The sequence below is a fragment of the Mirounga angustirostris genome, unplaced genomic scaffold (genome assembly GCF_029215605.1).
Source record: "Mirounga angustirostris isolate CCGP_5_RB_7025 unplaced genomic scaffold, mMirAng1.0.hap1 SCAF_17, whole genome shotgun sequence".
NCBI lineage: Eukaryota > Metazoa > Chordata > Mammalia > Carnivora > Phocidae > Mirounga > Mirounga angustirostris.
The window spans coordinates 484,936-505,164 of NW_026991725.1; the positions used below are offsets into that span (position 1 = coordinate 484,936).

Genomic DNA, 20,229 nt, shown 5'->3' on the forward strand with positions numbered 1-20,229 from the left:
GCGGTGGCTGACTGGGGTGTGTCGGCGACGGATGGCAGGGCGGCCGGCGAGGGTTGTTGGAGGCGTGCGAACCTGAAGGTGGAAGTTGCGTGTCGTGTTGGCTGGAGGGCCAAGGAGGGAAAGACCTATTGTCCCTAGTTACCAAAGTGCCCCAGTCCCTGCATCAGTAGAGGTCGTTGGAAGAGAACTTACCCCTGACTGGACCGCCCGGGAGGAGCCATAGTAGGCCCTCCTGGCCTCCATTTGAGGCAGAGGTCTTTGGGGGGATGCGTGCGTGCGTGTGTGTGTGTGTGTGTGTGTGTCGTACTTGGTTGATTTTGTTTGCCTGGTACTCAGAAACGTAATAGCCCTTGGAGGCGCCTCTAGGTTCGGGGTGTGCGTTGCATTGGTACCTCTATGATGAGAAGACGTTGCGGAACCCCTGCTTGCTTCCTAGGGTGACATCACGAATATTTTCTAAAGGGCCTGCCACGTCCGGCTTCAAGCCCGAGATGTGGAACCAAAGCAGAAATAGTCCCTGCCCTTACGTTTCCCAAGTTTCATTTCTTTAAATGATATTTGGACACTAATGTTTACCTCAGTATGATTTATATTGTTGCTTAGTTGTGTTCATGTCTGTTTTCCTCATTGGATAGTGAATTTAGGAGCAGAAATCACCTTATTAAGTTTGTGTTTTGCCTTTTCATGTAATAGTTAAGTGTTTGTTGAATTAAATTGGGATTGAAATATATTAGGAGGCTAAACACGGAAAAAATTACAACGTATTTTGTTGTAGAAGAAAAAAAGAAAAAACTTCTTTCACTTGTTGGAGTTATATAGACACTAAATAGAAACTTATCATTACAATTATTATAGATATTGAGGCCTTAGTCTTTGGTATTATATAATACAGGGATCTCAAATTAATGGCCGAAGCAAGTGATCTGCACAGTGTTTTAAAGTGAGATAGCGCATGTTCTCACGTGGTTCGTTCCGTTGTTTGTGTTTCCTCCGTGGCCTTGTAAGCACACCAGTTTGCCAGTGTTCGTAGTCCATTTCCCTCTGTATAAATCTGGTTCAGAACTGTTGTTATTGTGGGTCCTTGGTCCTGGAATACATATGTAGAGTGTGTGAAAATCCATGTATGTTTAGGAAGCAACGTTATAGCCGCCTTAGTCCTAACCAATTTCGAACAGAGTTGGAAAAATAGATTATATTACAAATTCTTACTCGGGAAGCAAGATTCTGTAAAGTGATTCCCTTATCAGGTTTGAAACCGTAGTGTTAAATCATGATTTCAGTAATTACTAGGCTGAGAATTTGATTTTTTTTGTTGATACAATTTGAGTTGCAAATTTCTTTCTTTGAAGATTTAGTCAGACAACTTCATTTGTAAATTTGGAATGCTAAAGAAAAGTTACAGACTTTGATATTGAAGGAAATGAAGAGAAACCTAAGTGAAAATTCAACTCGAAGTACAGCAGGTATTGAAGAATTTTATTGTTTGATTTTATTTATTAAATTTTTATTTTAAATTTTGTGTATTTTTATATACCATGTAAACCATGTGTAGTTTATAGATGGAACGTTTTGGAAGGAACTTTTTAAAAAGATTGAACATGTAGTCTAGCCTCTTTACTTTTTAGGTCCAAGGAAATAAAATAACTAAGTCAAAACATTTAGTGGCAGAGGTGGGAGTAAAATGAAACATTCCTGGATTTACCCTAGTATTCTTTCTACAAACTCTGTGTGCTTGAGTTGTTTTTCACTTTTAAGCTGAAAACAAAGAAATTGATTTATTTCTATTTGTATTTGTGACTTACTTAAAATATTTCCAGAAGCACTTCTGTCTCCCTAACAATTTCCCCTACCATTTCTGCTTTCCCAATTTATTAGTAAAAGGACAGAGGGTAAGAATGAAGAGAACCAGGGGAATGGTGATAATACACGTGTAGACAGTAATAACTATTTATGGTGGCTGTGTTGTATTCTAGCCATTTAATTATATGTATTAATTTATTTAATCCTTAAACCAGCCCTCTGGGATAGGCATTATTATTATCATTCCTGTTTTCCAGATGAGAAACTAAGACACAGAGAGGTTAAATAAGTAATTTATGAAGTGGTAGAGCCAGCATTTGAACCTAGGAATCTGGCTCTAGTGTCCATGCTCTTAATCCCTGTATTATCCTGCTTCTCTGGGTATGTCATAATAGCACAATGAGTTGAGGAGATTGCCCAAATTTATACTTCAAAGTTGTGATTCAAAACCAGGCAATCTGATTTCAGAGCTCACATAATTTTCCCAACCTTTTATCAGACAATTATCACAGAGTCTGTGTTTTTCCCATAGTACGAGTGTTGATGGACCAGCTAGAGTATGATCTAGTGGCAAGATATCTGAACTGAGATTTAGGAAGCTTGGGTCCTATCTAGGCACTGTGCAAGGTTTTTGGACCCCCTTTTTTTTGTCTGAGATCCCTTCTAGTTTTAGTGTTTATAAATTCTGACTTTTGTCTTGACTTGAGATCCCAGGCCTCCCATCTGGAGGGCTTGGAGGTAATATTTATTTATCCCTCATGTGGATTGAATATTATCACTTTAAGCATTCTGAAGATGATCCACAGAAAATATGCATTACAGACACCTGGAGTGCATGTTAAAATTGCAGAGTTTTGAATTCCAAACTAAATCTGTTGAAATAAAATTTATGAGAGTGGGGTCTAGGAACTGGCATGTTAAGCACAACTCCATGTAAATCTTAGTCAAACTAAAGTTGGAGAACCATGGCCCTAAAGATTGTGCTGTCATAATCCAAAGAGTGGTTAGGATTTTGGAAAGCATGGGTCAGAGTTTGGTTCTCCCTCACCTCTATTGTACTTGAAGGGCCCCCTCCAGTTGACATGGTAATAAGCAAGCACAGAAAGGAAATAGGGAAAACAAAAAGTGGATTTGGAAATGGTTGGGGGGTGAGGAAGGAGATGGGAATTACTTCCATGCAAGAGGAATTAAATCAGCGTTAATGTAGAACAAGAAAGGCGTTTTTATAGAGACAAATGAGGTTATTTGGGACCTTAAAAAGAACATAAAAATCAATCCAAAGATGTAGAAATATATCTGTAATAAGTATAAAATTAACATATAGAAGTAGACAAATTGAAGTTGTTATTATACACAGTTAATTCTATAACTGGATCTATTTGCTATTGTGTACTAATTTATTGGTACATTCAATTTAGGCTGTTTGCCTGTACCATTGTTCAATCAGAAAAAGAGGAATAGACAGCCATTAACATCCAATCCACTTACAAATGATCCAAGTATCAGTACTGCTTCTGACAATTATGATTTCCCTCCTCTACCACCAGGTAAGAAAATAAGGTGAAAATTTTCGGAAAATAGGAATTAGGATTATAGAAAATTATCATTTTTATTTTATTATAATGGAAATAGAAAGTTTATTTTTTTCTTCTTTCCCCTATCCAAATATAGGGATTACTTGGCTCTTTCTGAACATTCCAGTACAGTAGTTTGAGTTTCCTTGTCTACAAGGGTGGCTTAGCATTTAAATAGAGTATCTTAGATCTGGAGCCTTTGTTCTAATGAAGTTGTAACCCACATTGTAAAGATTTGTTTTTTCTTTTTCAAGATATATGGATATTGTGACTTAGGCATGTGGTGATAAAGAATGGGGAAGCTCAAGTTGCCTCAGGAATTGGGATATGTGTACACATGAACACATGAAAAATGGGAGAAAATTTAGACCTTAGGAAGGGTAGAAGCCTAAAATTTCTCCTGCTTGGCTTTTTTCTCTTCTGATAGCATTTTGCCTTTTTTCATTTGTTGCTTTGTTTCTCTCATCCAGTTGGCTTCCTTATAGCTTTAACTAGCCCACGAACTAAATTGTCCTTGCTGGAAGTTAACATAGCCTTTTAGTTCTAGTTCTCAGAGTCCACTGTTGACTGCCTTCTGTATCTGTTGATTAAATCCTAAAGATAGCCTTTGGTTCAGCACATCTTTTTAAGTAAGGTCACTAAAATTCTGGTTTAGCTTTATGATTAGGCCTCTCATCTCTGCAACAATTAGCTGTGGTGGTGGGTGCTGAGCGGTCTTAATATTTGCTGACTTTTTTTTTCTCTTCAGAAGAAGGCACGGACAGGCAGGCATTCTGAAATATATTTGGTATATGCTGGTTATATACATTTATATATTTTTGAGGATACTTTAAAAACCTTTAATAGGATTTTTTGCAACTAGAATTTTAAAATTTCTCTCTCTCTATATATATATATTTGTTAATTTCATCCAGCATTTGTTAATTTCGTCCAACCATAGGCCTTAGTCTGCTTGTAAATCTATAATTATTTTCTTTTTTTCCACATTTGAGGAATTCAAACTAGGACTTTTATATTATTTTCATTTTTATCTATAAAAGATAAAAATTCACATGGATATACATAAATGGGCATTTATCTGGTCATCCTCTGCCATCTTAAAAAATTCTCTGACATTTAAAATATTTTTATAAATAGCGTGAATGTTGGCTTTGAAAAATAACAACAGTTGGAGCTACTCCATAGGGAAATGTTCATCCTCCTGAAGTACTGAACTGTCCAAGCTCTGAGCAGTATTACTATCTGTCAGAGATATAATAAGATTCTTACATTGGGTAAGAGATAGGGCTAGATCAGTGTTTTTCAAATTTTTGTCTTGATCCATAAGTCTGGTTGAGAACCAATCTTTAAAGAAGGAAATAGAAGTGAATAGAGTAGAGTAGAAAATGTCAGGGTGCATCACACATGGTAGGGATACAAATTGGTGTTGCAGTTTTGTTATGTTCTCTCTCCTTTGTCTTTCTCTTTCTCTCATGCACACCATGCATGTGTGTTTGTGTGTGTTTGTGTGTGTGTGTGTATGTTCTGGGCTATGATGTACTTTTTGCTGTGGGTTGGGATCAAAATATTTAAGAAACATTGATTACACTGAATTCACGCTACAGAGTACAAGGTACCACACTAGAATTGATCATGGAAAAGATATAGATTAACTATTACCTTTGTTTAAAATACAATGGGAAAGAAAGACATCTATAAAAATTAATAAGACAAATTCCACAACAAAGTACTGTTGAAGAACATATCCATATCTTCCAAGTCCTTTTCTTCTGCAGGCTTTTAGTTTTCTACCAATTAAATAAGTATGAAATAATTATTTTTTTTTTAAATGCTACCTACCGTACTTTTGTCTATGCTATCTCTATCTTTTGAGATTGGGCCTGGGAAGCTGTGGATCCAGAGTTGCCTCCTTTAATGAAAACAATGAACACAGGGTAGGTGGAAAACTATACCAGTAACTGTAGTGTCTGTTGCTGACTGATGTTATTCTTCATTGTATATTGTACATTTCTCACTTTGGAAACAAACTATTAATATTTAATAAGACATGTTTCCTTGAAAGGCAAATACCACATTCAGTTTCTCATCCTCTGAGAAGTCAAGATTCTGTGTGTAAGTCTATTCAATCAAATACTGAAAGAAGCAAGAGTCATTGGAGGTGAGTTTACTTAAGATTTTTCTTTCTTCTATTCCTTCTTCTCTTTCCCCTCTTTTTCTCTCCTCCATTCCCTCCTCCTTCATCTCTTCTTCCTTTCTCAGGCAAAATTACATTTAGGAAATTTTTATGCTTAATAGTATAAAAACATAGCAGTATTATCTTTGTTTTATAAAAGAAGTTTAAAAATGCTATATAAAACTTTAAAAATAGGCAGATTTGTCAGTGAATATGTTTCCAAAGAATTCCTCATTTTATAATGAAATTTCTGCCAATATTTATCATCATGCTGTGGATCATTAATAATCTAACTGACAGTAGGTGAAGAGTCAGGAATAACTGTATTTTAGTGTTGGATATATTTAGAAATTGACAACCAAATAGAATGGTCAGTCTCACCCTAGTAAGACAGTCAGCTCCATGGTAAACAGAACAGAGTAAGAAAGAAAGATGATGACCAAAATGCATATGCATAAACAGTGATAGGTGCTCAGGAAATGAAGATGACCATCAAGGAAGATGGTGAGGATGCTTCTGGATCATTGCCGTAAGAATCTAAGTTTAATCCCTAAATATGATGAAAAAATAAGTAGATAGGGAAAGGACATGCATTATTTGTTAGGTTGGATTTTAGTATTCTTGAGTAACTAGTAACTACTGAAGGAAGTAATTTTGGGAACAAAGTATTAGAAAAACAACATCAAACATGTATCATGTATCAGTCTTGTTTAGTGCTTTGATATGTTATTTTAATAATCCGTACAGCAATCCTGTAAAGTTAATATTACCTTCACTTTTATTAGAGATACCATTTTTTTTAAAGGGGAGAAACTTTTAATAAAGCAGTTAATAAATACATCAAAATAATATATATATTTTAAAATTAGTTTTGATCATGCTAGTTTCCTCAGAACCAGTTAGTTACTTTCTTTAGGATCAGGCCTTATTACCTAGGCGATTCATTGGTTTGAGATGGTCCTTGGAGGCACAGTTTCAGCTGCAGGTCCTGTAAGAAAATCCGTTCTGACTAGCATTAGAGAATTAGGTAACATTGTAATCTGGACAGGCAGTCAGTATTAGATATTCCAGTTTGAAATCATAGATAATCTATCAGATAGTTGGAATATAACAACAGAAAATCCAGGGGCAAAAACCATTTGAAAACCCAAGTAGGCAGCTGGATCTCCTGAAGCTCTTTTAACTGGTTCTCTGCTTAGCTTTAGAATCAACTTAAGCGCCTTTCATGGTTGGTGCTGAGGACCTGGCTGAGCTGGATGGCTGCTGAAGCAGCATCTTTGTGTGGGCTCACCCAGAAAGGTCAAAGGACTGTGGTTCTTCCAGGGCTTGTCCCCAGGCCAGGAGCACCTCCTAGACAAAGATGTGAGAGGAAGTTGCAAATGCGTTGTTTATCAGTAAGGAGTTGTAAGTGGAAAGAAACTTTTCTAAACTGAATAATAAATGTGATTTCTATAGCCATGAGAGAGGAAAGGCAAAATTTGGTTTCTGTTCTCTCTATTGAAAATAAAATTGCTGTCATATGAAGAGGTGATCAATGTAGGACAAATTTTATGGAGGTGTATCAGGCAGTTAGTTAATAAAAATACTAGTAATATTTTTTCCTGAATATTGTGATGTTTATGATATTTATCAACTTTTAAGTTTGAAGTTATTCATGATTTCTTTTCTCATTATTCTCATACCTAATTTTGTACCTAATTTACTTAAGAAGGCTGCCCACATTATACAAGCTTCAGGCCCCATACAGTCTGGACTTGTGCCTGGTCACTAGGGAACCTGGACTTTTCTTTGAATTATTTTCTCTAACAAGGGATGAGTTGTATTATTTGCCCCCTTGTAATACTGGTGATATTTTCAGGAAAATTATCCAGAAATAAGAATTTGTGACCTGGACTAGTTTCTCCCTGTGGAACTCTTAACTGGTCTGCTTAGAAATTATACTTTTGATTTTGGCCTCATTAACATCATGTTCTCATCAGCTAATATAATTCACTTAGATTAATGTAGCTACTAAAATGTTGCAACAGATTCATAAATTGGGCTTTTAAGCTATGTAGTAAAAGTACAAAATTTCTAATCAAATAGTTATCTACACTGCCTATGTTTATTCTCCTTGTGATTTAAACTCACCTATAAGCCATAGTTTAACTTGTTAAAATTTTACTTTGTAGAAAATTTTAAAATAAATGTATAAAGAAGCAGGCAAATGTCCTCAGAATCTTACCACTCAGAGACAACCACTATCATATGAAAGCTTAATAGTTTAAAAATATACTTTATAGCACTGGACTCTGAGTTGGGAGACTAGGATTCTCTGGGTTCCAGATTGACGGTTGTTGTATAACTTCAGGCAAGTTACTTCCTCCCTCAATTTCGTCACCTAAAAAGAGAGGTATAATGTATTGTAGGGTTGTTGTGATAATGTATTTGGAATTTCCAACTAGTCAGTAGTTACAAAGTACTTTATAAACCATAATTTTTCACTATTAATTTTTTAAAAGACAAAGTATATAGAAACAAACTAATACTAATTAAAAAAAAAACAAACCTATTACAGCTACAGGGATGACAACAAAAATTCCAGCTGGAAAACTTGGGATAGAAATGATGTTAGGCCTCAGTGCAAAAGAACAAACCTGGTGGCAAATGATGGAATAAATTCTTGTCCGAGGAGTTGGGGAGCTCAACAAGGGAAACAATTAAGAATATCAGAACCTCCTAACTCATCTCACCAAAGAGAAGCTGAAGTACTCAGACAAACATATTCGTCAAAAATACCTGGCTCCACAATGAGAGGTCTAGACAAAAACAGTGTGTTACAGGCATTTAAGCCTAATTTTCAACAAAATCAATTTAAGAAGAAAATGTTGGATGATATTTCAGAAAAAAGCACTCTCAAGGTAAACTTTTAAATATGGGTCATTTACATTTAAAAATGAGATAAATAAATATTTAGATTACAGAGATGAGAGCATTTAAAATCAATCTTATGGCATGCATTACATGGTTAACAAAGATATCTAGTCCCATTGGCATATATGAATGTTTCCAAAATATTTTCTTTTTTTTTTTTAAGATTTTATTTATTTATTTGAGAGAGAGAGAGAACACATGAGGGGGGATAGGGTCAGAGGACAAAGCAGACTCCCTGCCGAACAGGGAGCCCGACGTGGGACTCGATCCAGGGACTCCAGGATCATGACCTGAGCCGAAGGCAGTCGCTTAACCAACTGAGCCACCCAGGCGCCCACCAAAATATTTTCTTAAGGATTGTGAATGGCTGCTCCTTTTTGTAGTTGCCTTAGAGTGTCCTACTGGGTTTTGAATTTCACTGTTGACTGATTATTGAGATGATGAGAGTTTATCCATTACTTACAGAAATTCTCCCAGTTCTTCATGTGTCAGTCTAAGTTTTTTATAACAGCGGTCAGCAAACTCTTTTTGTAAAGGGCCAGATTGTAAATATTTTTTTACCTTACAGGTCATATTGTCCCTTACGTATACCACTCAACTCTACTATTGTAGCTTGAAAGCAGCCATAGACAGTTCATAAGTGAATAGGTTTGGCTGTGTTCCAGTAAAAGTTTACAAAAACAAACAACAGGTTAGATTTGGACTGCAGGCCAGAGTTTATTTTACCTTTCCAGCTTCATATTCCACAATCTACAAATTGTAGCCAAAAATGGCTATATACTAGCCATTTCAGACCCTTCACAATTCTCTGAACATGATATACCATCTAATAGGACTCTGCTTTGGTTTATATTTTTCCCCATACCTGTACATCAGCCTTACTTCCTCCTTTCACCACTCCTTGCTCTAATTGTTCTTTGTAAATATCTTTTATATATTTTGTGTGCTGGTTGTTCACTACCTTCCTTTCCTTGTCCCGTGGCCCAATAGATTATTTACTCTCCACTCTTCTCTATGCTCTGGAAGTCTGAGTTGTCCTACATATTGCAGCATCCTGAGGTCCCTAGGCTAGCACTTGTTAGGGGTCAGCCAGTGGGAGTCACTGGCAGGAAATGAGAGGGTGGAGAGAGAGGTTGGGTTTTCCCATTTTCTCCCTGTTTAAATGTTGTGTTGTAGGCAGTAGCTGTCCCTAAATGATACAGCTCTTCTATGAGTCCAGCCTTCACAGGTGTGGTAATTCTATTTCTTTCCCTTGCCCTTTCAGCCTAGGAATGACAGAAATCTCTTACTGTTGTTAGTCTTTGAGGGCTTAAGTACCCTGGTTGTTCTGCCCATACACCTGTAAGAAGTCTTTTCAACAAGCCATTGGGGTAAATTTTTTTTTTTTTTTTTTTTTTTGCTAAAAATCTGACTAATGCAGCATATATCATAGTGGCTTGCTTGCTTGCTTGCTTTTCTTTCTTTCTTTCTTCTTATGTCCCACTTTACCAGTATTATTTTTTTTTAAAGAGCAGGGGGAGAAGCAGAGGGAGAGGGAGAAGCAGGCTCCCTGCCAAGCCAGGAACCCGATGTGGTGCTCGATCCCAGGACCCTGGGATCATGACCTGAGCTGAAGGCAGATGCTTAACCATCTGAGCCACCCAGGGGCCCCTTATAGTGGCTTTCAACCTTATGTTTCCTTGTACAAAAGAATGATACACTGTAGTTACCTTAGTAACTTTATGGCAGTAGCTATTTTGGTTAGGAAGGGGAGGAGGAGGGAAGGTGACTGTAGTTAGAAAAAAAAGTCCCATCAAGTGTTCTTTGATGTGCTCCTACCCTCACAAAGGAAAGTGCCCTCTTTCCCCCTGGGAAATTAGTACCTTGACATACTGTATTCTAAGTTGATCTTTAAAAATGACAGACACATTCTCATCTTAGGGCCTTTATACTTTGCTATTCCCTTAATCCTCACTTAACAACCTATTTAATAAATTATGAACATGCAAAAAAATTACTTCTGTACATTATGGTAATAGTTTTCATAATAATCATTAATCATTATTTTATTTTGCTTAAACTTATCAATAAAATTTTAATGTTTTACTTCAAAAAAAAAAAACAACCTATTTAATAATTCCTGTTTCTCTTTATCCTTTCACCCTGTTTTTTTTTTATTCATAGAATATATCAATTCCTGACATTCTATTATGTATTTATTTGTTTTCTGAATACTCCATTAGAGGGCAAGTTCTGTGAGATATCTTGTCTGTTTTGTTCAGTGTTGTTTTCTCATTATCTATATTTGGCACATAGTAAATGCCAGTAAGTACTTTTAGAATGAATGAGTGAATGTGTCTGGTTCACTCTTAGAGTGTGAACACATTAGGGAAAGGAACTGTGTTTTACTCACCTGTGTTTATCAGAGGATTAGCACACGATGCTTTAAAAATATTAAATGAATACACAAATGAGTGAGTGAATGTCCAGACAAATAATTCTCTTCTTGGTTTATTGTCTCCAAGTACATCCTAGTTTCTCCTCCTATAAAGTGCTAATGATGTCTTTTAAATTTAGGGGAATAACTGTACTAAAGTTTTCAATATTTTTTTACATATTTTATACATAAGGACCTAGAATCTTTTCATGGAAAGTGAAAGAGTATGATGAAAAAAATGAAAGGTTTTTCTAATGCTATGTTTTTATTTTTCAAAAGGAAGGCTCATTGTATCAGTTAAAGCTTAAGGAAAAAGATAATTCTTTAAGAATTATATCTGCAGTTATTGAAAGCATGAAGTACTGGCGTGAACATGCACAGAAAACTGTACTTCTTTTTGAAATATTGGGTAGGTATAGTACTTCAGAAAACCTCAGTAATACTATTTGGACAATAGTTTTGAATGTCTATAGGAATACCTAGGGGATCTGAAAAATAAAATTTGCAAAAGGAGATTATGGTTTATGAGGATTTTCTTCACTTCCTGGATTTGTTATTGATTTGTGTGACTTAAGATATATTTGGTTATTTATGGTAGTATTCTTCTGATTCATAATGTTAAAATGTGGAAGACTGTTACAGGGGCTCTGACTTAACCCCTGAGTTGGATAGGGCCAGAAGTTTTGTTTTTCTTAGTATAAAACAGCTTCAGAGATACTATTCCCTCTTAAGATGTTGTCTTTATTATTGTATAAATAAAACTAGAAGAGCTTGGTGTAGGAATAAATATTACTTCTCACTGTTAAATTTTATTTGCATTTTACCAACACTGATTTTCTCCCCTATTTTAATGTTGTTTAGCTGTTCTCGATTCAGCTGTTACACCTGGTCCATATTATTCAAAGACTTTCCTTATGAGAGATGGGAAAAATACTCTGCCTTGTGTATTTTATGAAATAGTGAGTATTTGTTTAAATATTCTTTGCAAAGCCTGTGCCAACAAAACATGCAAATGCGGGCTACAGTTCCATTGTAGTAGAAATTCTGTTAACAATTTGGTAATACTTTCAAAATTCTGTTTGGTTTTAGTTCTGACTTATAAAAGTTTATTTGTTCAGGGGCGCCTGGGTGGCTAAGTTGGTTAAGCGGCAGCCTTCGGCTCAGGTCATGATCCTGGGGTCCTGGGATCGAGCCCCGCATTGGGCTCCCTGCTCTGCCCGAAGCCTGCTTCTCCCTCTCCCTCTGCCTGCCTCTCTGCCTACTTGTGCTCTCTCTCTCTCTATCTCTCTGTCAAATAAATAAATAAAATCTTTAAAAAAAAAGTTTATTTGTTCAGCTAATATAGATAACCTACTATGTGCCAGGTGCTGTGCTAGATGCAAGGGATACAAAGTGGAATGTAAGTGCTAAACAGCTCTTTCTCTCAAAGAGTTTATTATGATTTCAGATAGAAAGAGTTACATAAGTGTTACACTGTGGTATGATAAATGGTAGGTAGAGGTATGTACAGTGTGCTATAAAAGTAGATAGGAAGGATGGGGCAGATCAGAGAAAGATTTTTGAAGAATGTAGTAACTTATCTTACGTATTTAAAGAGGAATAAATGAAGCCAAAGTGTGTTGGGAGAGGGGAGAGGTGGGAGGAATGCATTCTTAGGTGAGAGGGCAGCATATGCAAGGACATGAAGCTGAGAGCATAGATTGTAGAGGAAACTGCAAGTAGTTAATAATCACCAGAGTGGGAAGGATAGTGGTTCTGAAGTTGGAGGAAGGCAGGGAGTGGGCTGGAATATAGGAAAGACTCTTGGTGACAAAGGAGGCTGCAGGTGACAAAGGAGGCTGGAGATTTTGTAAAACTTATATGCTTTGTAGAAGAGTTCGGTATTAATTCTGAAATTGTCCTTAATTCTGAAATCAGGCTTGGATTCCAGTTTTACTCCACCATTTACTAGCTATATGACCTTGAATAAGCTGCTTAAATTTCCTGAGTTTTTTTAACCTGTAAAATGGGGAGACTAATTCCTACTTTGAAAAGTTGTTATGGAGGTTAGATAATAAAATATATGAATGTACATCTTCTGATACATAGATGATCAAGAAATAGTAATTATATTATTAATTTCTATAATATCTTTAATGCTTATTTTTTCTAGTCTGTTAAGTTTATAAAAATCTTTTATTGAAGTATAACATATACCTAAAAGTTTACAAATCATAATTGTACAGTTCTATGAAGTACCTATGAAATATCACAAAGTGAACATTACTAAGGCTAAGAAATAAAACATTGCTGTCACCCTATGCATCCTGTGTCTCCTCCCATTCACTACCTCCTGTCTCCTACCTAAAAACAACTACTATCCTGACTTTTAATATCACAAATTAATTGTTTAGTTTTGAACCTTATATAAATAGTATTATATGGTATGTCTTTTATGTCTTTCCCTCAACACAATGTTTGTAAGATTCATCATGTTGTCTCATGTAGCTGTAGTCCATTTATTTATATTTCCATGTACAATATTCTATCGTAACACAATTTAGCTTTCTATTCTGCTGGTGGCATCCAAGTTTCCAGATTTTTTGCTGTTATGAATAATGTTCTATGAATATTCTTGTATATGTCTCTTGTGCATATGCACACATTTCTGTTGAGCATATACCTAGAAGTAAAATCACTGCATCATAGTGCATGTGTATGTTCCAGTATAGTAGTTATTTACCAAAGAATTTTCCAAAGGTTTGTACTTTACACTCTCACAATCAGTGTAGACGAGTTACAGTTTTTCTGCATTCCTATCAACACTTAGTACTGTCAGTCTTTTTTATTTCAGCTATGTGGGTGTTTAGTGCTATCTTACTTTTCTACAGTTCCCTGGTGACTAATGAGGTCAGACACCTTATATGTTTACTGGCTACTTAGATACCTTCTTCTGTAAAGTCTGTTCAGGCCTCTTGTTCTTTTTTTTTCTATTATTGTTTTATCCTTACTGATTTATTGGAGGGTTTTTTTCATGTGACTATTTTGGGTACAAGTTGTTCATCCATTATTTGTATTACAAATTTTTTCTCATACTCCATAGTTTGCTTTTTTAGTCTTAATGATGGATTTTTAGGAATAGAAATTCTTCTTTTTAATATAGTCTTTTTAGCAATTATCAGTACTACCTTTTGTAGCTAGTGCTTTTTATGACCATTTGGTGAAAGCAATTCCAGAATACGTACCTTTAGTTAATGATTGAGAGGATTTGATGCTGGCTGGTCTTCTTCCATTTTACTAGTCCCATGAAAGGCATAGCCCTTTTGGGTCCCAACCCTAAGCCAGGGGTGAGGATGGGAATGGTGACCAGAATCTCTTTTCCTTGGGAGCCTCTGATTCCATTTTTTTATCTCCCAGTCCTAGGAGCCTGTCAAAAGCTCTGCTCAGTTTCTTAGGCTCTCAACTGCCTTGACTATTCTTGACAGATAATCTCAAGGGGGGAAACATCCCTAAATGTCAAGCCCCACTTTGGACTCCTGCCCTCTCCCAGATGGGAGTCTCTCTACTCCCTCACTGCATTGGTATCTCTCTAATGTCTACAAGGAGATTTAAAAATATTTCATCCAGCTATTCTAGTTGTTCTTAGCTAGAGAGTTGGTCTGAACTACCTGTCTGCTGTCTACTGGAAGTGGAACTCCAGCAGTCTAATAAAGTGAATAATTCATGTGCCATTACACTGGGAGTTATTCAGTCTTTTAAGAAGCAACAGCTCACCAGCTTGAAAGAAGTCCTACCCAAGTGAAGGTCTTTCCTCTGTGATAGGGCACCCATATATGCCTAGCTATCATGGTCTTACCAGCGGTGGGGCCCTAAATCAGGTGAGGGAATTACAGCTTTTTGGGGTGATTCATATTTAATTGGTCATATGATTAGTTTTAAAAAACTGAAATTCAGATGAAGTAAAAAAATAACTTCTTTGATATTTATTTTTTTAAAAACAGGATCGTGAACTTCCGAGACTGATTAGAGGCCGAGTTCATAGGTGTGTTGGAAACTATGACCAGAAGAAGAATATTTTCAAATGTGTTTCTGTTAGACCAGCATCTGTTTCTGAACAAAAAACTTTCCAAGCATTTGTTAAAATTGTAGATGCTGAGATGAGGTATTATACTGATACAACGAATGAAATTTAAGTAGTGATAAGGGAAGTTTAAATAGTATAATTTAAAGCATTTTCCTATTATTGTTTAAATGATCATCTCCATGGTTATAGCTGCTGTTCTTTTGTATTTCATTTGTTGAATTAAAATATTTCAATCCTTTTAAATGTGGACACGAGTTTTTTTTTTATGAAAATGGTACATTTGCTAAAATTAACCATTTCTAGATACAAATGCTCAAAATAATAGGAATAGATGCTTATTTAACATGATGTAATAATATCTTTGAGTCAGCCCAAAAGCCAACATCAAGCTTAATGGGGAAATATAGAGACATTCTCACTAAAATCAGGAATAAGACAAGGGTGCCCACTATCAGTACAGTTACTAAGCATTATACTGGAGCTACTAATCTATGCAGTTCATTTAATCATTTCAAATATTTAGTGAGCATATGTAATATATATATTTATGTATATATTTATATATAATTTGCATTTAATTCTCTATTTCCTTATATCTGTCCTTCTAAAATGCATTTGCACTCTGGTCTTTCCTCTCTACATCCTCTCCCTGCCTTCATTTTAAGATCTCAATTGCTTACCACTCTATGAAACAAACAAGTGGAGAATGATTGTCTCCAGCTTCAAAAACAATCAATCAAGATGGAAGAATCCCTTGGAAGGTATATGAAAGGAGGATGATAGCAGGTTTTTTTCTGGCTTTGCAGTTACTGCCTTATACCAAAGATTCAGTTGTGATGGCAGTTGGGAGATGACATCCAGAAAGATTGGTGTACACTTCTATAGAATATGGTATATACTTTGAACCAAGAACCCATATATGGTGCTATTTCTCCCATAGCCATGATTTAGGAATCTGGGAATCGAGAGGTGGTAGCAGGACTGACTCTTGTCATTATTAGACCAAATAATATACTCATAAAATTTTTGCTTCCCTGACAATTTTAGGCTGCTTGTTTAGAGAGCTTACTTTCTGTTGTAGTCTGGGTTGCTCAAAATGTAGACAAAATCTTATTATTTGCTAGTAGTTTATTTGGGACTGTTACCTCACAGGAAGAGACAGAGGGATGTAAATAGCCAAGAAAGTACCAATAACTGGGGTGGCTTATTAAGTTGGCTACTACTGGTGTGAATAAGGCTTGATGAAATGCATCATAGAACCGTCCACCTGAGTGAAAATGGGGAGCATATATTCCTTAGCTCCCTACCACTTGTTTTTTTAAGGGTTGGAGCATGGGTCCCGAACTCCCATTTTCAGTGTGTATGTATCAGTATTGAACTGGCTACCAGTGATATTCTACTCCATGGAAGCAGAAAAACCCTATGACAGGATGCAATAAGCAGGTGGAGCAGGCCTGAGGTAAAACAGTTAGATTGTATCTCTGTGAAGCTGATCGAAGTCTGCAGAACTGGTTACTGCAGCTGTAGCTGGAATAAAAGAAGATGTCTGAGAGAATCTGAAGTGGGGCACAAGAAGTTTCTGGTACAGCTCCTCAGGAATGTTTCTACCAGGATTGCTTTAATGGTTCTATTCTACAGGAAGCTGAGACTGCCACTTGACCATTTTAGTTTTTTGTGTGTGTTACTGAACCAACAGGCAAAGAAATGAGTTACCATACTATCTGGGGTAATTCAATCCAAATTAACAATAGAAAATTGGATTTCTCTACACAATGTGGAAAGACCATGCCTGATATCCAGGAGTACTCTTTGGAGTACTCCTTAGTAAAAGTTAATGGTAAACTATAGTAACCCAATAAAGACATTAACACTGAGGATTCAGACTCCCAAGGAATGAAAGTTGAATGTAAAGAAACATATGTATTTCAGAATGTAAAGCTGAAGTGATACACATAGAGGAAATAAGGAAGAAGGAGTTATAAATATTACCTATGGCCTTATGATCAATACAGAGTAAGAAACAGCTGGAAATGAGGTAATCTGACACAGGAGAGTGGTGGCAGGGTGCTATTAAGGCTTCCTACAGAGGTAAGAAGCTAAACACACCTCAATGGAATGAAAATCTGGGCTTCTTTTCTATCTCTGCTTGAGGAAAAATTGAAAATAATCTGGGAGAATTCTCTTTTATTCTAGTACTTTCTATGCATCTGCATATGCTTGGGTCATAGAGATCTGATCTTTGTTTGCTGCAGGTTTATCTCTCTCCTTGAGTATGTTTATGAGAAACTGGATCATGGTGAGAGATTATGGCACCCTGGCAATCTTTCCAAAATATGTGTCTTTCATGGCACTTTGTTCAAAAACCACTGATGACTTCTTGCCCACAAGATAAATCCTCTTACACTGTAAGATATTTTAGGATATTCATGGCCTGGTCCCTGTTCCTTTCTATGGCTTCTCCAACCATTCTCCTTCACCTACCAAAATGTGGGCTCTAGCCCCATGGGACTACTGTCCATTCCCTAAACAGGCAGTGATTAAGCATCCATATATGAACTTCTCTCCTTCCTCACTTTCCCCCAATATAGTCAGGTGTGACCAGTGATGTAATAGTCACTGCTCCAGGACTCAGAGCATTTGTCCTAAGGGTCCTGGGTAATTTCTGTGTCTTTAATGAGTTCCTTTAGGACCTAGGCTCCTCTGGGATCCAGGGCCCCCCAGGCCCAGGGATGTGTAGAACAGGACATGTGAGAAGGAATATTACAGACACAGGTGACAACTACAGAGGCTGTCGCTTCACATGTCTCGATAAATAAGGGGAAACGGGACCTTAGGTTAGGTGCTGGAGTCACCCTCAGACACACTGGGTAAGTTGGGCAGAGAGGGAATGAGCTGGTACCTTAGGTCCTTCCAACCCAAGGACCTTGCTTTCCCAGGTTGTGTGACGTTCTGCAGGATAGTTCTTCAGGTATGATAATCCTCGTCGTCTTCACCTCCCTGCATCCTGAGACTTCCCCACATTCTGGAACTATTTTGACTGATGTTCACAACAGTTGCATTTAGTCTTTTTTTAATGATAGCATTAATAAATATTGCTATATAAGGCCTCAAGTGTAGAAATTACCTTTATTTCTTCCTTTTCTCCCCAAATTACTAAATCTCAAGATCCATCAGATTCATTTTTTTTTACAGCAATATCGCTGAATCCTGTGGATATAACACAAGGAAATAGTGATGGTGTGGATGTATACTGGGTTGTCTGTTTAGGTTAAAGAGCAGTGTAGTTGAAGGTCAGATTTTCCATGAGTTAGAGGTTATGTCAGGGAATTCTATAATAAAGTGTCAAAAAGTAAGTTTTTGTTCTAAGATGGTTATTTAAGAAGTAGATATTCTAATAAGAGTTTGCTGTCTCTAAAGTTGAAGGAATGCATGTCTCAGCCTGAAGCACAGCCAGTAAATATTTATGAAACATTGGCTATATCCAGGCACTGAGCCAGGTGCTGACACTTCTGCAGTCATGAAGGCAGACGTGGCCTTTCCTGCATGTTTACAATGCAATAGGGAGAACAGCTGGAAACAATCCCCTGGGCATTTAGTGTCTTAGGGACAAGTACAGGATGCTAGGGAAACATAGTAGCAGGTTCTCACCTGGTCTGAGGAGTGGGGACAGGAGAGATACAGCTGAGTAAGTGACATGGAATATGGCTGAAGGGTGAGTAGGAGCAAACAGGGGAAGAGGAAGCAGAGGGAGGAAGATGCTAGGCAGGGGTGGGACAGCAAGTAGAAAAGGCTGGAAGCAAGAAATTGTGCCTTTCAAGTCCAGCATTTCTGGAGAGGTAACTGTGAGTGTCACTATGGGGCCAGGTGAAGCTGTGGAAGTCGGCAAGGGTCAGGTCATGAAGCACCTTTTGTGCAATTCCTTTGAAAGGAATTTTGCCTTTATCTTTTTTTTTTAAGATTTTATTTGAGAGAGAGAAGTGAGAGAGAACAAGCAGGGGGGAGAGGCAGAGGGAGAAGCAGGCTCCCCGTGGAGCAAGGAGCCCGATGAAGGACTCAATCCCAGGACTCTGGGATCATGACCCGAGCCAAAGGCAGATACTTAACTGGCTGAGCCACCCAGGCGTCCCCTGCCTTTTATCTTAAGAGCCATGAGAATCCATGAAGGCATCAGGAAGGATGACGATCAGATTTTCATCTTAGAATGCCACATTGTGAATGAAGTATATTGAAGGAGAGAGTGGGTTTGTTTGTTTTTTTTTAAGATTTTATTTATTTGAGAGAAGAGAGTGTGAGAGAGAGGGCACGAGAGGGGTGGAGGGTCAGAGGGAGAAGCAGACTCCCCACTGAGCAGGGAGCCTGATGTGGGGCTCTATCCCAGGACCCTGGGATCATGACCTGAGCCGAAGGCAGATGCTTAACGGACTGAGCCACTCAGGCGTCCCAAAGGAGAAAGTGTTCAAGTGTGGAAGCAGAGAGATGAGTGAAGAGAGAAGAACCTGTTCCAATAGTACAGATAAGACATGATGTCAGCCCAGCCAGGATAGTGATGCAACCAGATAAGGAGTGGATGAATGAAAAAGAGGTTTAATGTGGCAGAAACTGTAGGATGTGTTGACAGATTGGATATTGAGGATAAGAGAAAGGACAGAAGGAAAGAAAACTCAGGTGTATGAGTTGTGCCTGGATTTCTTTTACTGAGATGTGAGAGACTTGGAGGCACAGATTGGGAGAAGGGCAGGGTGAGATCGTGAGTTTTATTTGTGATTTATTGAACCAAAGATGCTTGTGATTTTATCTGAAGAGATAATCACTAAGCAATTGATACAGTTTCTGACATGATAGAGGTTTATCAATGAGATTTATATGGTGATTTATGCCATGGGAATAGGCCATTCTTTTAGGGCTGCATATGTAGCACTATAAGAGAACAGTATTTAGGAAAAAGCCTAAGGAAACACCAATATATAAGATACTGTTATAGAAGACACCAATCACAGTTACTGAGAATGAAGGGCTGAGAACCGGGATGATTGCACAGAAGATAAGAGATGAGAGTGTTTCAGAAGGGAAGGAAGAGTCAATATTGTTAAATGGTAATGAATGAGAGATGAAAAAAAAGTCTGAAAGTGATTGGATTTAGTGATTTGTTATATTTGTGGTTACAAAATGTTCCGGATAATGAGGGTGAAATCAATTATTGCAGAACAAATTACCATGTATCATAGAAATATGTTTATTTTTATTCAGGTTTATAATGGACACTATTATCTCCTCCTAAAGATACTGAAGA

The 20,229-nt window shown here is 37.1% G+C and overlaps 1 protein-coding gene across 1 annotated transcript; it reads left to right on the forward strand.

The window, feature by feature from the left end:
• The first annotated feature begins 1,420 nt into the window (after positions 1-1,420).
• On the forward strand, positions 1,421-15,057 carry SPATA22 (spermatogenesis associated 22). The gene is made up of 8 exons (XM_054511001.2): positions 1,421-1,463; positions 3,219-3,347; positions 5,248-5,308; positions 5,437-5,532; positions 8,105-8,447; positions 11,156-11,285; positions 11,738-11,835; positions 14,857-15,057. Exons 1-8 carry the CDS (start codon positions 1,421-1,423, stop codon positions 15,046-15,048), a joined length of 1,092 nt encoding a protein of 363 aa, XP_054366976.1. The 3' UTR covers positions 15,049-15,057.
• Positions 15,058-20,229: the final 5,172 nt, after the last annotated feature.